Raw genomic sequence first — 19,767 nt, 5'->3', positions numbered from 1 at the left:
ATTTGTCACTGGCATTAGCGCAGTCATTGCTTATAGAGTCAATGTAGTGTTTAACTTCATTTGTCTATTCTTCAGCACAATGGTAACCACAAAAACTTCAACATTACAGAAACTCTTTTAAATGTCAAACATAACAGCATTAAATACTAACAGGTCTTTCCGTTCGCTAAAAACAAATAAATTAACACTTAATTTCAACATTTATTATCCTTATCCAGTCCTAATGCAAAGCATGCTGGGAACTAGAAATCCACTGCCTAATTTCCGAGACAATTTCAAGACAATTTCATTAAGTTACTACAACCTAATTAGTTTTTTTTTTTTTCCTTCAAATTTGAGTTTAAAATACAGACGATATTAAGTTGATGTAATGATCAACATTATTATGTCAACAGAACAATAGAATTAAAACAATTAATTAGCATTTTAACTTGCAACCACTCATTTATTTAAGTTGAACAGGTCCCCTGAATTACTTACTGAAGTTTATATTGTAACACTCACATACTCAAGCTGAGTTAATGACCAAATAAAAAGTGAAATTCACAGTGTTGCTCAATTGTATAAGGCCAGCAAAATAACTGTAAATATATTGTGATGATTTAACATATAACGCAACCCTAATTGAGATCCTTGTACTTTGTTTTGTTTAATTATATAAGACATAAGATATTGCCCTCATAAATAGCTTTGATGTTTTCCAAAAGAGTAGCTTCACTTTAGTTGAAGTACTTTATGAATTATGCAACACTTGTAGCCCAGCAAGCTACAGTTTAAAAGCATCTTCCTCAACGCTGCTACCTGTGTGTTTTTGGGAGCTGCTGTTTAAAGGTTATAGAGTTTCTATCATTTCTGATGGAAATGTGCCTATTTCATTTTAAGAGCTTTACAGAAAGCAGCTTTCATAAGTAACAGACTAGTCCAGGACGCAGACACAATAGGCGACTCTAGGACAAGCTGAAGCCCTAAACCATAGAACCAAAGCTTTTGTGTGGTGAGTGAAAGCTTGTTTCCTGAAGGGAGGAAGAAAATCACTAGAGGCAGAATAAAAGAATAAATTTAGAAGGACTCAGGAGCCTCAACCTCCTGTGGAGAATAACAGGATTATGAGCATGCGAGTGTGTGTTGCTCAGTCTCAAAAAGTTGTTTGTCCTGATGGTAAATTGAGTGCCCTTCATGATTTCTATGGTTGTCAGCTTTCTAACACATGCATGCACATACAGTATACCTGTATATTCGCTTATAAAGAGCTATAAACATCTTTATTTTCTGTTATTTCATTCTAAAGAGAAAAACAAAAACATGTTGTTGAAGTTGTTTAAACACCTGAGTTTGAATTCTCAGGAGAGATTTTATATACAGTAGTTGCAAGACTGTTTGTCTCAATCTGATCGGTTTCTTTCTCTCTTCTCAGCTCCAGAAGTTCTCGCTCAGAAGCCGTACAGTAAAGCTGTGGACTGCTGGTCTATCGGAGTCATTGCCTACATCCTGTGAGTACCCAGAATGCCACACTCATCCTTTCTTTTATAAGCTGAGGAATCATTCAGCTAAGGTTTGAATGAGACTTACATACAAAAACAAGATCGGAAGAAAATGTTTTGACAAATGAGTAAGTGACCCATCTCTCCTGATCAGCTACAGATGTTGTGCCCCACTTTACTCAGACTCCTTATATGGTGCGGTTTGATTACAGCAGAAAAGAGAGAGTTTGTGTCTCGCAAATATTTGAGATGTTGATTAATGGAAGATTTCTGTATTTTCTGTGGTTTTAGCAGATGTTTTACGGAAACTCTATCTTACCAATAAATACTGTGGTGATACAGTGTTACACTGATTTATGAGATGCTAATGCCATGGCACTGATATATTTTGAAGGATTCACAAACTCGTAGTCATTGGTATTTACATATAGGACAGGGTGAATTGGGGGAAAAAAAGGATAAAATTATATATATCGTTTTTTTGCCAAATGAACACAGTCATTTTAACTTATTTGAAGCAATAAAACATAAGTGATAAACAACCATTTTTACTTACCAATATTTTTCTAACACATTTTAACATCTAAATAATAGCAATCAAGTGTTTGAAATGTATATGTCTGTGTATATTAGTGTTGTCAAAACTACTGACTTTGGTACCAAGTTGAAATTTTGAAAATGTGAGCATTTTGAGCTCTGTTCAGCAGATTCTTAAACACCTCTGATTGGTCATTATGTTCACGCACTCAACAGATTGGCTACAATGATCAACGCTTACACAGATACACATATGAGCGTATGAAAGCAGGCGTCTATGAGCGGATCCCTAAAATATCCCCCGATAGACAGATCCGATGATAGACGCCTGCTTTCAAACGCTCCCGAGCATCAACGATGTCTATTTACAACATGAAGCGTTGATCATTGAAGCCAATCACAGACATATCTATTTAGCATGTGAATACAGTGTCCAATCAGAGGTGTAAGAATCCGCTCAACAGCACTCAAAATGCTATGGGGAAATGCTGGTATCTCACATTTTTTAAATTTCAGTATCGACTTGGTACCAAACTAGTGTATATGTAGATTTCGTTAAGTCATTTTCACACCCTTTTCATGGTCCTTTACATGCAATCTGCAAGCAATCACATCATTACCACATGGCACAAGCTGATTAGCCTCTACTGATCCTGCAGCCAATGAAATTGCTTGCTTAACATTTAAAAAGTCAGGTTCAGTGTTTGCTGTAAGTTAGTCATACAGCATTCAGAGTTTCTCTGAAACCCTCCACCTCCCCCAGCTCCACCTGCCTAGATCTGCTACGGGATTTTTGTATGTCGTATATTTATGCAGCATATTTATTTATTTATTTTCATCAAATTAACACTCATTTTCATTTTTTGAAGCAATATAACAATAGTGATGATCAAACCTATACCTATATTTTCTCTAAAACATTTTAATATCTAAAAAAAAAAAAAAAAACTTCAATGGACTTCGTGGACTTCAATGGACATTTTTGAGTGATGACGCACTCCCAGAATCTGAGTTTTGAATCGATTCACTGGAACAGACAGTTTGAACTGATTCAGGAAAATGAATCAAACTTGCCGGCTCTAACTTAAGAGTCACAAATCTTTAGGAAACCTTATGGCCGAATAAAAAGCTCATTAAATAATTTAAATATTCATGATATTGCTTAATTTTATATAGCCAGCAAAATCATTGAATATAGTATGACTATTCAATAGCCTATTATTTGAAAATTCCCTACACTAAAAGTACATTCTGCCCCCCAAAAATCATGCCGATTCCTCTTTGGTATCTTCAGTCTGTGGCATCTTCTGTTTTCTTCCATTTTTTAGTGTGAGAATGTTCATAAGGATACTGAGAATGTGTCATAAAAGCTGTACATTTCACATGAGCTGTGGCCATCTGTGCTTCTGTGTATTATCATTTCACTGGGTCTGAGTGGAGACAAACCAACATAGAAACAAGCTTTGCATCACCTTCTCGCATCTTAGTCTGCTACAGATCTCCATGTACATCTGAGTCGATTGTTTTGTTTTGGTCTTTCGATCCCAGCTGCTTTGGAGCGACTCCTGCGCCAACACAAACACTCACACTGTCTGTCAACAAACTGTCGTTCAGATTGCGGCTCACATCACTCATACTCACATCTGTCCTGCTTACACACCAGTATTCACACTGGTGACAGTTTATTTCGATGGTCCACTTTAGACAATCTGCTAACTATAAGAAACATTTACAATTACATTTCAACTAGCTCTCATCAGAGTATTAGTAGACTGTTTAATATCTGCTTACACTTTATTTTATGCTCCCCAAACAGACATTCTACTGACTAGAAGTAATTCTGCAACTACTTGTCAACTTATGTAAATTATATAATAAAACTGAAAAAATCCCATAACAAAATACTAAAATGGAAGCTGAATTGATACAAATAAAATCAATTAATACTATAAAACTATACACTCTCAGAAAAAAAGGTACAAAAGCTGCCATTGGGATGGTACCCTGTAAAAATGTTCTACTATGTACAATTTAGGTACTAATATATACACTTTTGGTACCCATATGTACATTTAAGGTACTAATATGGACTCTTTATGCACAAAGTTATACCTTTTGAAAGGGTACCGCCCCAGAGATAGCTTTTGTACTTTTTTTTCTGAGAGTGTATAAATACTACTAAAAATAACACTGGTGTGTTTACTGATAAGGGCCTATGCCCAGCTCTTCCTCTGAGCCGGCTGACCGCTAGAGCTTGGAGTCAGATCTTATGGATGGTTGGCCTCCTCTCAGGTGTGATTATTGCAGTGACAACCGGCCAAAACCATAGCTAATTCTCTTAGCGTCTGATTAGCTAACCCAACGAGAAGAGAGAAAAACACAAAGCTAATGGGGTCGAAATCAGGCAGAAAATTACCTTCCTTTTCTCCCCCACTGCCTCTGTTCCCCATGAGGAAAGGTATTTTAATGGCTTTGATGATGGGAGGAGAAAAACATTCCATGAGATTTGATTTACGTGGCTCAGGTTTAATCAGCTGTCTTTCTTTTCCGATTTCCAGAGAGGTTTATTTACGCTTATTTATTGAGCGTAATGTTTACTGTTAAATCAAGGAGTCCGCTGATGTGTTTTAGAAGATTACAGTGATAATTTAAAGGGATTGTTCATCCAATAGTTTACTCTGAGCTAGGGCTATTAAAGGTGATAAAGAGGATCTTTTCGTCGACTGAGAAACCAAAGACTGTTACTGAGTTTTTGAAATGAGCGCATGCGTAAGAACAACCCCCACTCCTTTCGAGGGAACGCCTCCCAAAACTCGTGCACGAGTATTGGAACATGAGTGTTTACCACCGGCATTCGCTGTATCGTGTTAGTGGATTCATTATGTCGGACTCACCGCAGGTAACTCATAATCTGTAGTTGTTACTCCTGTCTCCGGACAAAAACATTGCATGCAGCGCCTGTGGAATGTGGAAAGTTACTGGAGAGCGCAGCCGCGTTCGTCTCTCACAAGGAACGTCATGGCAGTGATTGACAAGCCAGAGGGCCAATCGTTTATGCGATGATCGCGTAAACGATTGGATGATGTTTTTAAGGCCATACCTCGTGCACAGATGATGTATATTAATATTATTCCTTTCAGTGCACCTAATAAATAGTCTTTTATCAGTTAGTAAAGACAGTTTCAAGTAATATTGCAAAAATGTATAAAACAAAACATCCTCTTTAGCACCTTTAATTGCCAGTATGACAAAATGAGTACTATAAATGTAGTCCTTATGACTTTTGCTTCAGATATTGCTGTGGAAAATGGGGGAAGGGGTACTTGAAGTCAAAAAGTTTGAGATCAACTGGATTAAATGTATACCTTGTGTCAGCGCCGATAGCCTAGTGGGCAGCACCAACATATAGCGATGTTGTGCTTCGGGTGACCTGAGTCCTATCATAATAAAAATGTAATTAAAATTTATACCTGGAAATGATGTTGTGAACTCATGTGTTTTCTTACAGACTGTGTGGTTACCCTCCCTTTTATGATGAGAATGACTCCAAACTCTTTGAGCAGATCCTGAAAGCGGACTATGAGTTTGATGCCCCGTACTGGGATGATATTTCTGATTCAGGTATATCCACTCTGAGATGTGTAGAAAAGAATCAGATCATGCTTATGGTCTGGTTTATAGGTGTTTAATCTATAACACACTCACTTACTCATCCATCAGTAACCCCACATTCTGCCAGGAAGAGTGGAAAAATGATTTACAGGAAACTCTGGAATTCAGTAAACACTACAGGCACTAGCTCCATGAAATTCTTCCAACCTACAAATCAGGGAACAGTAAATGAATCCAAGTTTTGTTGTCAGTGTTTCCACTGATAAACTCAAAGTCTCAGTTTTATCTCACCATGAGGATGAATGTGGCATACTGTAGGGTCACTACATGAGACAATTTCTGATGCCTTGACATGTCAGTTGGGTTTAATGGTTCTAAGCTGTTGTGCATGTATGTTATGTAGGTTTTTAATGTTAAACTTTTATAGTTTTTATGTTTAATGTACAGCAAAAGACTTCATCAGTTGTTTGATGGAAAAGGACCCCTCAAAGCGATACACATGTGATCAGGCCCTTCGGCATCCCTGGTGAGTCTAGTGTCTAGTTTTTTAAATAATCAATAATCATATTTTAAAGTTGAAACTGCTTTTTATATTATAGCAATAATTTTAAATTAATTTGTTGTTATTGTTATTATTATTATGTTACTGTACTTTTTATAATGAAGATATAGAATGTTTTATAGTGAAACTATCAGTAATTTAGTAATAATTTCAATAAATAATTTAATTTGATAATTTAGTCAAATTTATTAATAATTTTTTTATTTCAAATAAATTTAATTTAATAATTTAAATTATTAATATAAAGCAATAATTAACAAAATATTAATAAAATAATAAATAATTAATTTGTTAATAAAAAGAGTGAAACAATCAGTAATTTAGTAATAAATTCGATAAATTCAATCATTAAATAAGTTAATCATTGAAATAAAGTATTAATATAAAGCAATAATTTTAAATTAATTTGTTAATAATAATAATAATAATATTATTATATTACCATTAAAACTCCTTTTTTATAATAAAGCAACGATTTTAAATTAAATTAAATTGTTATTATTGATAATAACCAGTTCTTCTAGCAAATAATACAAAACATGAACCTAACTTTAGGTGAAATTGTCTAAATGATGCATTTAATAAAGATAATTTTGTAACAGTAACAAGTAGAACTCTGCAGATCATTGTTCTTTATGATTTATTTTGTTGGACTGTCATTCAGGTCCTCTAAGACACTTAAGCTCTACCAGAACAATTAAACTGTGACCTCATAAACAGCATTTAGAGACTAAGTTTTATTTCACTTTATTAGTGTAACATTTCATTCGTATTAGGTGGAGACACTATCTGCGTCAGCCGGGGATTGCATGTGTGTTCTGAATATTAGGCTGAATTCGGTCTCTCTATTATCATGCACCAAGATCTCTCTCAAGGGCAGGAGGAAAGCTACTGAATAAACGCTAGCCAATTAAGACGCAGCACCTAATCTCACATTATGTATTCCGAAGCACTAATCGGCAATTAGCACATCCTCTACAGGCACCTTTAACAAGCCTTTACCGAACACAGGAGTTTGAAAAAAATTGGAAAACAGAAGGATTGTAAACCATAGGGAATTGACACACTTTGGAGTAAATCAAAGTGCTTCTTGAGAGAAGAGGAGAGATGAGAGGAGAGGAGAGGACATCATTGTACGTGAAGAAAGTTGCAAGGTTTTGACTTCTTCATTTTACTTTCCAGGATCGCAGGAGACACCGCTCTCTGCAAGAACATCCATGAGTCCGTCAGTCGACAAATGCGCAAAAACTTTGCAAAAAGCAAATGGAGAGTGAGTACAAGTGACCTTGTGAATAAGACCAGAAACACACGTTAAGTATAGTCTGAACACGTATTATGTAGCTACAGTAGAAGTGTTTGCTTAGACTAGACTATTCTGTACATTTTGTCCCCAAGAGTCAGTCTGTGACAATTGTCTGTTTCACTTCTCACTGTCCATGACTTCTTGGTTCTACTTATAACAGCAAGCCTTCAATGCCACGGCCGTGGTTCGCCACATGAGGAGACTGCAGTTGGGCAGTAGCATGGGGAGCAGCATGGACCAATCAAGCTCCGCCAACCAGAACCGCATACTGAACGCGAACCAGACTCCAGCTGTACCGCCCAACACCACACCAAACACAACACCAAACTCCACACCGGCCCTTACCCAAAACCACAAACCTGCTCCCAACCCAAATGCCGTTCTTATTAATGATATGACCACAGGAACCACCTCTATACGCAAAGACTGTAAGTATAAGTTTTTACATATTTATATTAGAGCTGTCAAAGCAATTAATCATGACTAATCGCATCTAACATAAAGGATTACACACACACACACACAAAGTTTTATGTTAGATGCGATTAATTGTGATTAATCAATTTTATAGCACTAATTCGGCAATCACTAATGCGATTAACCGCATCTAACAAAGGATTATACACACACACACACAAAAACTTTTATGTTAGATGTGATTAATCGTGATTAATCAATTTTATAGCACTAATTCGGCAATCACTAAGGCAATTAATCATGATTAATCGCATCTAACATAAAAGTTTGTGTATAGAAGCCTTTGTTAGATGCTATTCGTCACGATTAATCGATTTCATCGATCATTGTTTTCAAAACCATTAGTGCTGTCAAATCGATTAATTGCGATTAATCAATTAAACGATTAATCACGTCTAACAAAGATTGTGCATGTGTGTGTATATATATATATTTTATATAAAATTATTTAACATTGCATAGATTTTAATGCTTCAACTTAATCTTGTTTAGTTTAATTCTATTTAGTTCTAGTTTTTCACCTAATATTTATATTTAATATATTTCAGCTTTATTTTAATTAAAAAAAAAAAAAAGGTTAATAGTTTTAGTTTTAGTTAACAATAAAAACCCTGTTCATGATAACACTCAAAATGTTGAAGGATGAATAGCATGGTATGTTTTAATTAAAAAAAATATTGTACGAAATATGTGGAAAATTATTGTTTATTTCTATGCATTGTAAATAAAATTATTTTGATTAATTTTTTATTTTGTGGAAAAAATACCATCTAATTTTAAATGCATTTACCTTTTTGCACTTCAACAATGGCACTCAAAACTTAAATACAAAAACAACACCACATTTAAGGCATTTAAGACATATGTAAGAATTAAGATACGCTGAACTACATATATTTTAGTAGTGCCATCAAATTGATTAATCGTGTTTAATTGCATTTAGCAAAGTACATGTATATTAGTATGAATATTATATATATATATATATATATACACACACACACACACACACAAATATTTACAAATTTATGTTAGATGCAATTAATCTCAATTAATCGATTTGCCAGACCCAATTTTTCGCTATAATTACCTAGCCCTAGCTCTATCTTGCATATATCAGTTTCTATCCATGCACTTCTAACCAGTGAATTTGCATTTGTAGGTACTGTCCCTCCCCACACGTCCTGTTCTCTAGCATCAGCTGCTTCCTCCTCTGCCTCAGGGGCGGAGCCCTGCAGGCCACTTCCTCCCTCAGTTGCGTCGGTGAGCACAGTGCTAACTGGGACCAAGTGACGCCAGGTTTTGCGGGGAGAGAGCTGGGAGGCCACTGCCCTGTGAGCCACGCCCCTCAGCCCACTCCCCGCCCTGCCGTCGAAAGTAAGGCAGAGGACTGACCCATCGCCATAGCATCGCCACTGAGAGGCTAAAAACACTGCGCGCGCCTAATGCACTCCTGCCATTTAACCTCTAGGCCACTAGAGGGTGCAATGCATGCAGCGGCAGGAGACGGAGATTTCCAGCAGATGGCTTCCATTTAGAGAAGTGAATTCGTGCGGCTGGACAGAACTGTGATGTCTTTGCTATGAATGTGCTACGAACTTTGGCAGCCATGTTACGGGAAAAAAAACGAACGAGTCAGCGCAGAGGTTTAGGTGCGAAAGTGTGTGCATGATTGTGTCCGCCCTTATAAGAGGACGGCGCCAATGTCAAATAATTCTTCTTACTATATCGTAACATGTCTAGCTCTTCCCTCTTTCCCTCTGCCCCATTTTCCCTGTTTACTTTCTCTATCTACTCACGATTTATTGTATTTCTTGTTAGCTACCATTTTGATCTTTCGGGGTTTTTCACTGATGTGTCATGCTGACCTGCAGAAGTGCTTTTAATAATCACGCTAGACTGTTTTGCGACATTTTCTGAGTCGAGACTTCTGTTTGCACATAAGAGAGAACATTTACTGGCGTTTTACAGTGTTTTTACAAACTCAAAGATGGGAGATTGTCGATTTGAGACCTCACAGTTGGGTTTTAGCATCACAAAGTTCAAGATATCAGTTAAAACATGCAATATGTTTGATTGTTATCTTACTTTACTGGACTTTTTTTTTGAAAACGCAGAGAAAAAGCAGTTTGACGAGGCTTGTTGCTGTTACTCTCTGCTTCAAACGTGACTTTAAATACACACAGACAGTAAGTGTTAGTTACTGAATATAGTATAACTGTTACTCAACACAAACACACGCAAATCTCCTGAAAAGCCATGGCAGTGTCTTTCTACGCCCAGTGTACGAGTTCTCAGGGAATTCCGCAGCTGCACTGGGCACCATAGTGATGCTATCTATACTAACGCCTCCATGGTTTGAGATTGTCTCATCCAGCCAGAATAATGTCAAAAATGTAGATTAGGATGATAGACAGCTGTTTAACTCTTAACAAACGATTGTATGACAATTTGACCATGCTGTAAAACTGACGTTATGCTACGTTCATGGCGTATCAGAATTAGCCTACCACAATTAAAAGAATATCAAATTTGACAGTAGTGCGACAGTCGGCCATCGATTTTCTCCATAGGGGAATAGATATTTAATGATAACTTACAAACCTTTAAAGCCTTTAAAGACCTAATGTGAGCTACAAGGTTGTTCATTAATGCTATATGCTTTTGTCAAAGCCTTCAGCCTTTATTATATTTCTACTTATTTTTTAAATAATCGTGTTTAACAGCGGAATTCCTGACTACATTACCCATGATCCTTAAAAAAAAACTACACTCCCATAAAGCACTGTAAACTACATACCCTGACAATACTTATATGCATATTTTGCAATAAACATAAAATATGTTGTTTCTATATACACAATCGACGTCTTCAGATAAATAATTTTATATTTATCTGTTGTTTTTAATTGTATTGTCATTTTCAATGCTTAATGGGATTTGTAGTTCTTTCCCTGAGAAAAGTAGTTCTTTTTTTCCGATTGTTTGTAAATTTGTAATGTAGTGATTGACCTTGTAGCTGGTTGGTTTGGTTCATGGCTTTGGGAAAATCCCTGTGGAAAAACTGAAAAGGTTGGCGTGCTCTGTTGCACTCTGTTACACATTGGAAACAAGTTAAAGGCGGGACTGACTGTTTTGTCCAACCAATGACAGACGGGAGTGTTTAGCGAACCGCTTTGAAACATCATTATTTTTCCAATGTTTTGTAATGCTAGTGGTGTAGAAACTTCAATTTTAATGGCAGTTTTGTATAGATACTGCTAATATTTCTATTTAATATGTCATTTTATTATAGACGGCATATCATGGTGTATTTTCTTTGCTCTTCCTGAATTCACAAGAGGTGAAATAATGTGGCTATGATGTATTTTGACGGAGTCAAGCATATATCCATTTGGCGTTATGATCATTTTTGAATTGTTAATTCTGAGACCATATGAACGCAGCATAACTAAGGACTTTTAGTGACTGTAAACATCTTTCCAGTGGGACTCAAAGTGGCTGAATTTCTAGTATTGGTTTAAGGGCTAAGTTAAGGTTTTTACACTTCCTTATTGATGGGTGACTGGTCTTCTGTCCCCAAACAGCTCTGCTATTATGTCCTGTCGGGTTTTTAAAGTGACTGATGTCTTCTTTGCCCTTTATGGTTTGTTAATATCACAGGAGGGAACCTCGTCTACGGACAAGATTTAGGAGCGTGTGACATTTTCCAAAGTGCCATTGAATATCTTCATGCTTTTCCCATTAGTTTCGTCCTGAATGTTTGTTTCAGTGTGGGCGGCATCTCACCGTGAGGGGTTTGAGCTAATGGCTTTATTTTTCAGTCAGGTCATGCATGCACCATTTTGTCTTCATTTTCACACTCGAAAGGAGCTTGTGATCTCATAACAGAGAAGCTTTTTCACAAAATAACTGGGGCGATGTTTTTTTATGTCACAAAAGCTGTTTTCTTTGAGGTCATGTTAAGAGTGAACCATACTGCACATTTCTGTTAAAACATTCAGCCATTTATGGTCTAAGCATGAGGTGTTTGATAAGTAACAGTTGTTTAAATGAATGTTAAGCTCTTTTTATAGTATCTGTGGGATAATGTCGATTACCACAGGAAATAATTTCAATTTGTCCCTTAGTGAAAGTCTTTGCAAAAGCATTACAGAGGGTTTAAAAGCTGATAGCTTATATTTTAGTTCAAGCATTTCTATTAATTTTTCTGTACAAATGTGTTATTTGAGATTTCTTCTGATTTGTTATCACAACATTTTTTCTTTTGTTGAAATCAACTTCAATAATTAATGTGGTTCAGATAACACAATATTTTGAGTTTCTGTTGATTAAATCAATCGCCTTCATTGTATTAACTCCAATTTTTAATTTCAATGAACTCAAAATTAAGGCAACCAGGTAACTTACTTTTTTAAGTTAAACCAACAATTTTGTTTTACAGTGTAGTTCATATTTTCTGACTTGTGTCATGTAAACAGTACCTTGTTGGAAATTTACCATATTTAGGGGTTGAAATTGGACGTAACTTTGTTCAAACAAGGTTAATAAGCCATTTTTGTTTGACTAGTCTTTATAATGATATTCCTGTTCTGTAAAAGCATTTATTTTGGTGCAATTTCTTGCGCTTGTAGGTTACTGTAAATGTCATTACTGTAAATGTCATTTTCGCTAATTTCTAAACACTGAGGGACAATTAGAAATGATTTTCTGTGGTAAAAGGTCTATATCTGAGTTGATCCTAGAACATTTTTGGCCTAAGTGTGCATGTACTCTGTGTTTGTGAATGTCACCTTCTTCTGTGTGTATTTATGGGTGTAAAATGCAGGAAATTTATCTGATATGCTGGTTGAACCCTCAGTTGGATATGCAGAAAAAGTACAGACCAAAACGTTGGGGTGTTTTGAATGAAGATATATATAGAATTACTGCCACTCCAAGCCAAACATAAATGTATTTAAATATGATATAACAATTAGGTATATGAATTCATTTTAACATTAAATTCAGTATATACATGCACACACATGTGCCATGGCTCACACACACACACACACACACACATCCTGATCAATCAGTGAGTGCAACGAAGAACAGAAAGGAAGTCAAACACGATCTGTGTTAGCGACGTTTCAGTTCAATTCGATTATAGCCTCACTGTCGTCTGTCTGTGTCCAGAGCAAATCACTCCGTGTGTCCAAAGGCTTTGTAAATAGACTGTGATTGTGACGTGTCTATCATGTTGTCCCTGAGGAGATGTTAGTGTGTACGCGTTCTGTCTCTCATCTCGTTCTCTAAACACTGCCTTTCTCTGCAGTTGTCGGCCACACACTGACTGTAACACACAGATGTATATTCACAAACTTGTGTCTCTATGTTGTACGTTCCGATAAAATCACATTTCTATTGTACAAACTTCCGTCTGTGCACTTCACACGAGCAACGTGGTAAATATTTAACGATGATCGTTGTGATGCAATCTTTTCCCAACGTTCTAGTTTCTTTCTTTCTTTTTTTTTTACCAACTCAGGCGTCACTTTTGCCTCTTACGATGAAAAAGCTGTGACTGACAAGTGTCTGTGCTACCCAGTGACTGTGCAGTTTTAAACTTGTCCCTTGAATGTCGACTTATTTGCAAACTAAGAAAGAAAATACCTTGCAACTGCATCGAATGATTTTATAAAGAATTGCAAGCATGTTAAATGCGCTTTCCGATTCAACCGATTGTTTGCGTATTTTCAAAAGTCCTCACCATGTAACTATATGTATGAAGAAATATGTCTGTATCTATATGAATATATATTTAAAAAAATGCAACTCTGGCAATGCAGGCCTTGTGATCTCTGCATCTCTGACACAACCTGTCCGAAATAAAAGTTGCCCAGTGAAATGTGAATTATATACTCATATGCATGTGACAATGATGATCATATTTTGGGAGTGGCATACGAATACTAACTTTACTGTGACGTGATCTTCTGTTGATATGGGGCTTGTATATCCAATGCCTTTGACAATCATCTGCACATATCAGAGTTTATATTCCATGCTGTAAAGCAATGGGGAATGAATGATTGTTTATTTTTTTCTTTCTTTCTTTTTTCTTTCCTTTTTCCTTAAATAAATCCTGAATGATCATGATTTGTCTTTTATGGCTCAATAAGATTAAGGATCCACTATGTTTTCTGTCATTAGTTTGGTTTGGATCCCGTGCGAGTTGTCTTTCATTAGCGGTCAGTCAAGGCTGGACGTGGCCGGTCTCCCACCAGCACAGAGCTTCAGGCGCTGCCTCCTGCTACTGACTCAAAACAGACTGGAAAGAGACCATGTGAATATCATCCAGCCATGCATGACCGCTTACGACCCCAGGCATCTGTGCATGTGTCTGGCCAACATGTTAGACATTAGCTGTGTCAAGGAGGCCACATTGAAAATGAAGCTTGCCAAGGTACTCGATATTCAGAAAGAAGGCTACAGGTTGTCTGCCAGCTTTGCAGGAGGGCAGGATGGATGGATTGATGGATGTGTCACCAAAAAAATCATTCGGTTTAACAAAAATGTTGGTTTTACCGAATGACACTTTTGGTTATACCGAATGACGATATTTTTAAACAATGCTAACAGGCTGATATCTAGCCAGCTAGCAAAAGGACAATTACAAATTTTATATTTAGTTTTTTTTTAAATATTACAACATTTTCCATGTTTTATAGCGGTTGTACCGAATGACCTGATGTTTCGGGACATGCGTATGAGCAAGTGAAAACGTGAATTTTTCAAATAGCTAATAGAGAGTTAGTTACTTTTCTTCACGACCGTGTGGTCCTTTGCAGGTGTCTGAATGATGTCACATCCTGTCAAATGATATTGACCACATGACTTGATCCAAAATGGTCCCGTTATATTGGTTACTCCGAATGACATCAATGAAATTCATTTTTCCGGACATTATTTATAACAAAGCAACGGCTTCTACACATAATTTTAATACCATTTTGCACTACGTTGATATATGATGTTATAAAATCACGCCAGAATAAAAAAATATATACATTTATTACATATTAAGATATTTTAATCACAAATGTTTATCTTTATGTTAAATCTTTAAAATACCTTTATATGTAGCAAAATATAATTAAAACCTTTTGGATTCAATAAAAGAGATCAAGTTGAACTACCTTACATACTTTGGATGTCATATCTTTGTTTTTTATTATTATTAAGGCCTTTTATTAAGACGGAAAAAAAATTACATGTCACTGACCCAAAAACAACTGGATAAGAGATAGATAAAATAAACTTAAACTTCACTGTGTTTTACAGTTCTGTATATATTCTCTCATTCAGACTAATGACTCACTTTGGATTAACCAGTTCATAAGAGTCATTAGTTTGAGAATCTGACATTTTCGTGTTCATGTTCTTTGCAGGAAGAATTGGCACACGCTATCGCCACCTCACGATTGACCCCATACCCCTTTACTACTTAATGAGCAGTTAGTTTATGCATTTCTATCCATCTCATGTGATTTATGGGTTTGGGTTATTCCTAATTTTCTTTTTTTGCATTTATAATTCCAATCCAATCCAATGCCAATCAATCATGGTCTTCTCCAAACTGACTTCTTCTGCAGACCTGATAGTGCAGAAACCAACTTTCATTTTTACACACCGAAAACATCTTAAAATAGATGCTGAGATTTCCCTGGAGGAGAGCACACATTGTTTTTCCCCTCACGCCGCTGCAGGGACCAGCAGAGTTTCCCTGTCATTATCCTCTTAAAATAAATGACTTCTAACTGCATCGCCCCGAGAGTCCATGTCTGTGTGCTCAGCAACATGTGACCTGCACTATAACAAACAAACCTAACGGTGGGAAATTATGAGTCATGCTAATAGTTTATTAAGCCACATAAATGTTCATCTTTTAGTTTGAAACATGCTGAATGGGCACAAGTGGCATTCTAGCAGATGCTGGGGGTACAAATGAAGTAACTTTCCCAGAATAATGGCACACATAACAGAAAACAGATTTGTATTTCACAGATCCAGCAGGTCATTACAAATAAAAACCTGAGATGGCATCTCTGGCTCTTTGTTTGAGGTTAAGCACAAACAATCAGTTGTTTACCTCACCATGAAGTGCACACACACACACCTGCATAATCATCAAAACCGTCCTAATCAATTGGCCTGCAGTGCAGTTCATCTCAAACAGCTCACATGAAAAGTATAACAAAACTAATCAACCGAAAGGAACTATTACGCAGAGTCAAATCAACAACACCTCAAGCACAATATGTTATGAAATCATCTTGACTCACCAATGAAGAGATGTTCAACAGTCTTTCTTTTGTGCAGTCATTTTTCATATCTGCCAGTCAATGAATGAATTCATTTTCAATTGAAAGCAATGAATCACTCGGTGGCCATCTTGGAAACACCCCCAACGTTTGTTATTTTGTAGTACAGCTGCTACCTGCTATCTATCTGAAATGTCCAAAACAATTGGCCAAGCATGTGTCAAATAAGAAATACAATCTGACAGCAGTATAAAAAAACAACATTTTTTTAGCATGTACAATTTGGCTAAAAAATAGTTGCTGATTTGTTGCACACGAATGGCGTCTTCCATTTCCCATGCTGCGCAAATGAGAAAAGTTACTTCTTGTAAAACACAATGGTAGCCTAAAACAAGTCTAGTTTGTGGATTTTTTTCTTCTTAAAAGAACTGACACTGCCATTTTGCAACAGTGTGATCTAATGTAGAGACGCTATCAGCCATTATCAAGTGACCAAAGCCTTAACATTGTCTATTTAGTTAGTCTACTTCTCTGGTTCTTAACTTCACAGTCACCATCAATCATCAACCTTTAGCCTCTTAGTTCCTGCTATTTGATCACATCTGCAGCTCAAAGACTTTGATTACAGACTCAGACTGTGTTGAAAGTGGACAAACGTCCGTCTGGGTATGTTTTGTATTGGGATCAGCCGGGGTTAATGTTTACGAGAGGACTGGATAATGTTTGCTTGGGTTGGAGTGAGATTGAACCGTCTTAGATCTATGCATTCGCCACTGTCAGCATGCTGATACGCTGTTGTGGTAATGTTTTGTGTAGCAGCAGTTGAAAGAGTCCTGCAAAGTTCAATATTAGTTCACAATGAGTCATTTTTGTTGATTTAGAGAGCCTACAGCTATCTAGATTCAAGAACCGCTGAAATCAAAGCTACCGTCTCCTTAATGTGTGTTCAAAAGAGAGGATGCACACTCTCTAACGCCTCCACATGTGACACGACTCCGCTGGGTCTCTGTAATATGGAATAAGAGAAATATTTTATAAAGATTTAAGATTTCTTTCAACTGCATGATGCATGCAGAGTTTCATTACTGGAAGAATTGGGGGTGTATGATGTGAGAGTGTGTGTGTGTACACTTTTGCAACTATCAGTGAGGTTTCAGTTTTCGACCATGGACTAAAGACATTTTGGCTGGTCCTCAGTTACTGAGACCCCTTTAAAGGTTTGAGGGTTAAGTCATTTTTTAAGTCCCCATAAGCTTATAAATCATACTAAGTGATGTTTTCTGAAAATGTAAAAATACAGAAAGTTTCACAGAATTGGACTCAGACAGACACATGTTAAACACATTCTCTCTCCCCTTCCTCCACGCTCTATCTCAATCTGCTCAGCAGATGAAAGCAGACAATGAGTGAGGATTTGCTGAAAAGCTGTCACTGGATCGTCTGCTTGATAACCTGTGATGCATTACTATCAGCTACTCCAGAAAGGAAGAATCAGATGTAATGTAATTCAGTGTAATCACAGTATCTGATCGTGTGTGTGTCCTCAGTTACCTCTGACGTAACTCTTTGAAGTGTCTGTGTGTGTGTACGTGGAGTGATGTATCCATACGGGTCTTCTATATTTGCTCTTTTAGCATTTTTTTGTTTGTTTGTTTTGCATTGCAATATGCCCTAAGCTCATTTGGAAATGAGAGTCTGTCTAACTTTAGATGTATGATTTAAATGTTGATTTGATAAAAAAAAAGTGTTTGATTTTGATCTTGACTTTAAGACAAAGATTAATTGAATAATTGTAAATGCATCAAAATCACCAATGTTTCTTTAAGAGGGCAAATGAGCGCCGCCCCCCTCTAAACACACTTGTTTTATACTCATTCTGTCCATCCATCTGCACAATCTAATATCAGCCATCTCAGACTTCACAGAAGTATGAGCTAATTGCATTTTTTGTGCTAAAACTTGAATTTTAAGATGTACAGTGAAATAAAAGACAAACTAAAAATAAAGACAGACCAATCACAATTCAATATACAAATATTTTGATGACATCGCTGCTGCCTGTTACATCTCGAACACTGTATGGAAGGTTAAAAGGTTCAAAAACATGTTTAACAACAATTTTAACACGTCGACAATATGTGAAATACATGTATTTTATGCGTATTTTACATGTTAAATATGTGTTACAACATGTATTTAACAAAACACGTATTTAACGCATGAAATACATTAAATATGTTGTTGACGTGTTAAAATGCACATTTTTGAACCTTTTGGCCTTCCATATTAGTAAAGCGAGGAAAAAAAACGCAAGGTCTAGAGACACGTTTTGTAAAAATTTGAACTTGATGTCTTCGCCGTATTTTTACAACGCGCGTCATGCACGACACACTAAAAAAGACGCAAACTCAACGGTCAAACGGGTTTCATCTGTCGCGTGTTTACATTAAAAAACAATGGAAATGTAGCGCAGTGGAATGAAAAAAATGTATGACCTGGCTAATGTTACTATGAGTGTCAGTGTATGTCAATGGGGATTATGGAGTGTATGTAAAGTAATACACTGCAAAGCATGTTTAAATGCTCTACATGTGGCAACATCTAAATTAGTTGGTTTAATTCAAAATAAAAGTCACAAATATTTTTTATATGACAGAATTAGCCCAAATACATCAGGTTACACTAACAAGACATTTGTAAGAGTCAGTTTAATTTTAATCTTAAATTTCTTTAAAAAGCATACCAGGTTTAAAGGGATAGTTCACCCAAAAATGAAAATTTGATGTTTATCTGCTTACCCCCAGTGCATCCAAGATGTAGGTGACTTTTTTTCTTCAGTCAAACGCAAATTATGATTTTTAACTGCAACCGCTGCCGTCTGTCAGTCAAATAATAGCAGTAGATGGGAACTTCAACTATAACAGTAAATAAAACTTGCTTCGACAAATCAAAATTAAAACCTGCGGCTCGTGACGACACATTAATGTCCTAAGAGACGAAACGATCGGTTTGTGCGAGAAACCGAACATTATTTATATAATTTTTACCTCTAATACACCACTATGTCCAACTTCGTTCAGCTTCCTGTTAGTGAGGTCAAAAAACGCGTTGTGATGACAGAAGTGATGTCTCGCCCATATACTTCAATGAGCGCGAGACATCACTTCCGTTGTCAGAGCGCGATCAGACCTCACTAGCCGGAAGCTGAACGAAGTTCGACATAGTGGTGTATTAGAGGTAAAAATTATATAAATAATGTTCGGTTTCTCGCACAAACCGATCGTTTCGTGTCTTAGGACATCAATGTGCCGTCACGAGCCGCAGGGTTTAATTTGGATTTGTCTATGGAAGTTTTTTCGACTCTTATTGTTCAAGTTCCCAATCACTGCTATTATTTGACTGACAGACGGCAGCGGTTGCAGTTAAAAATCATAATTTGCGTTCGACTGAAGAAAAAAAGTCATCTACATCTTGGATGCCCTGGGGGTA

General features: G+C 36.5%; 1 protein-coding gene across 4 annotated transcripts in view; it reads left to right on the top strand.

Annotated features, from left to right (window-relative positions):
* Positions 1-10,401, top strand: part of camk1da (calcium/calmodulin-dependent protein kinase 1Da) — a 67,927-nt gene extending 57,526 nt beyond the window's left edge. For all 4 annotated transcript variants that reach the window (XM_067391620.1, XM_067391616.1, XM_067391618.1 and 1 more), the window contains 6 exons: positions 1,415-1,490; positions 5,527-5,639; positions 6,078-6,156; positions 7,375-7,462; positions 7,656-7,923; positions 9,135-10,401. In XM_067391620.1, the coding sequence (XP_067247721.1) occupies positions 1,415-1,490; positions 5,527-5,639; positions 6,078-6,156; positions 7,375-7,462; positions 7,656-7,923; positions 9,135-9,265 (755 nt within the window). In that variant the 3' untranslated portion in view covers positions 9,266-10,401. The remainder of the gene's footprint in view (positions 1-1,414; positions 1,491-5,526; positions 5,640-6,077; positions 6,157-7,374; positions 7,463-7,655; positions 7,924-9,134) is intronic.
* The last annotated feature ends 9,366 nt before the right edge of the window (positions 10,402-19,767 follow it).

The sequence above is a fragment of the Chanodichthys erythropterus genome, chromosome 8 (assembly GCF_024489055.1).
Source record: "Chanodichthys erythropterus isolate Z2021 chromosome 8, ASM2448905v1, whole genome shotgun sequence".
Taxonomy (NCBI): domain Eukaryota; kingdom Metazoa; phylum Chordata; class Actinopteri; order Cypriniformes; family Xenocyprididae; genus Chanodichthys; species Chanodichthys erythropterus.
This window is presented reverse-complemented; position numbering and strand designations above follow the sequence as displayed.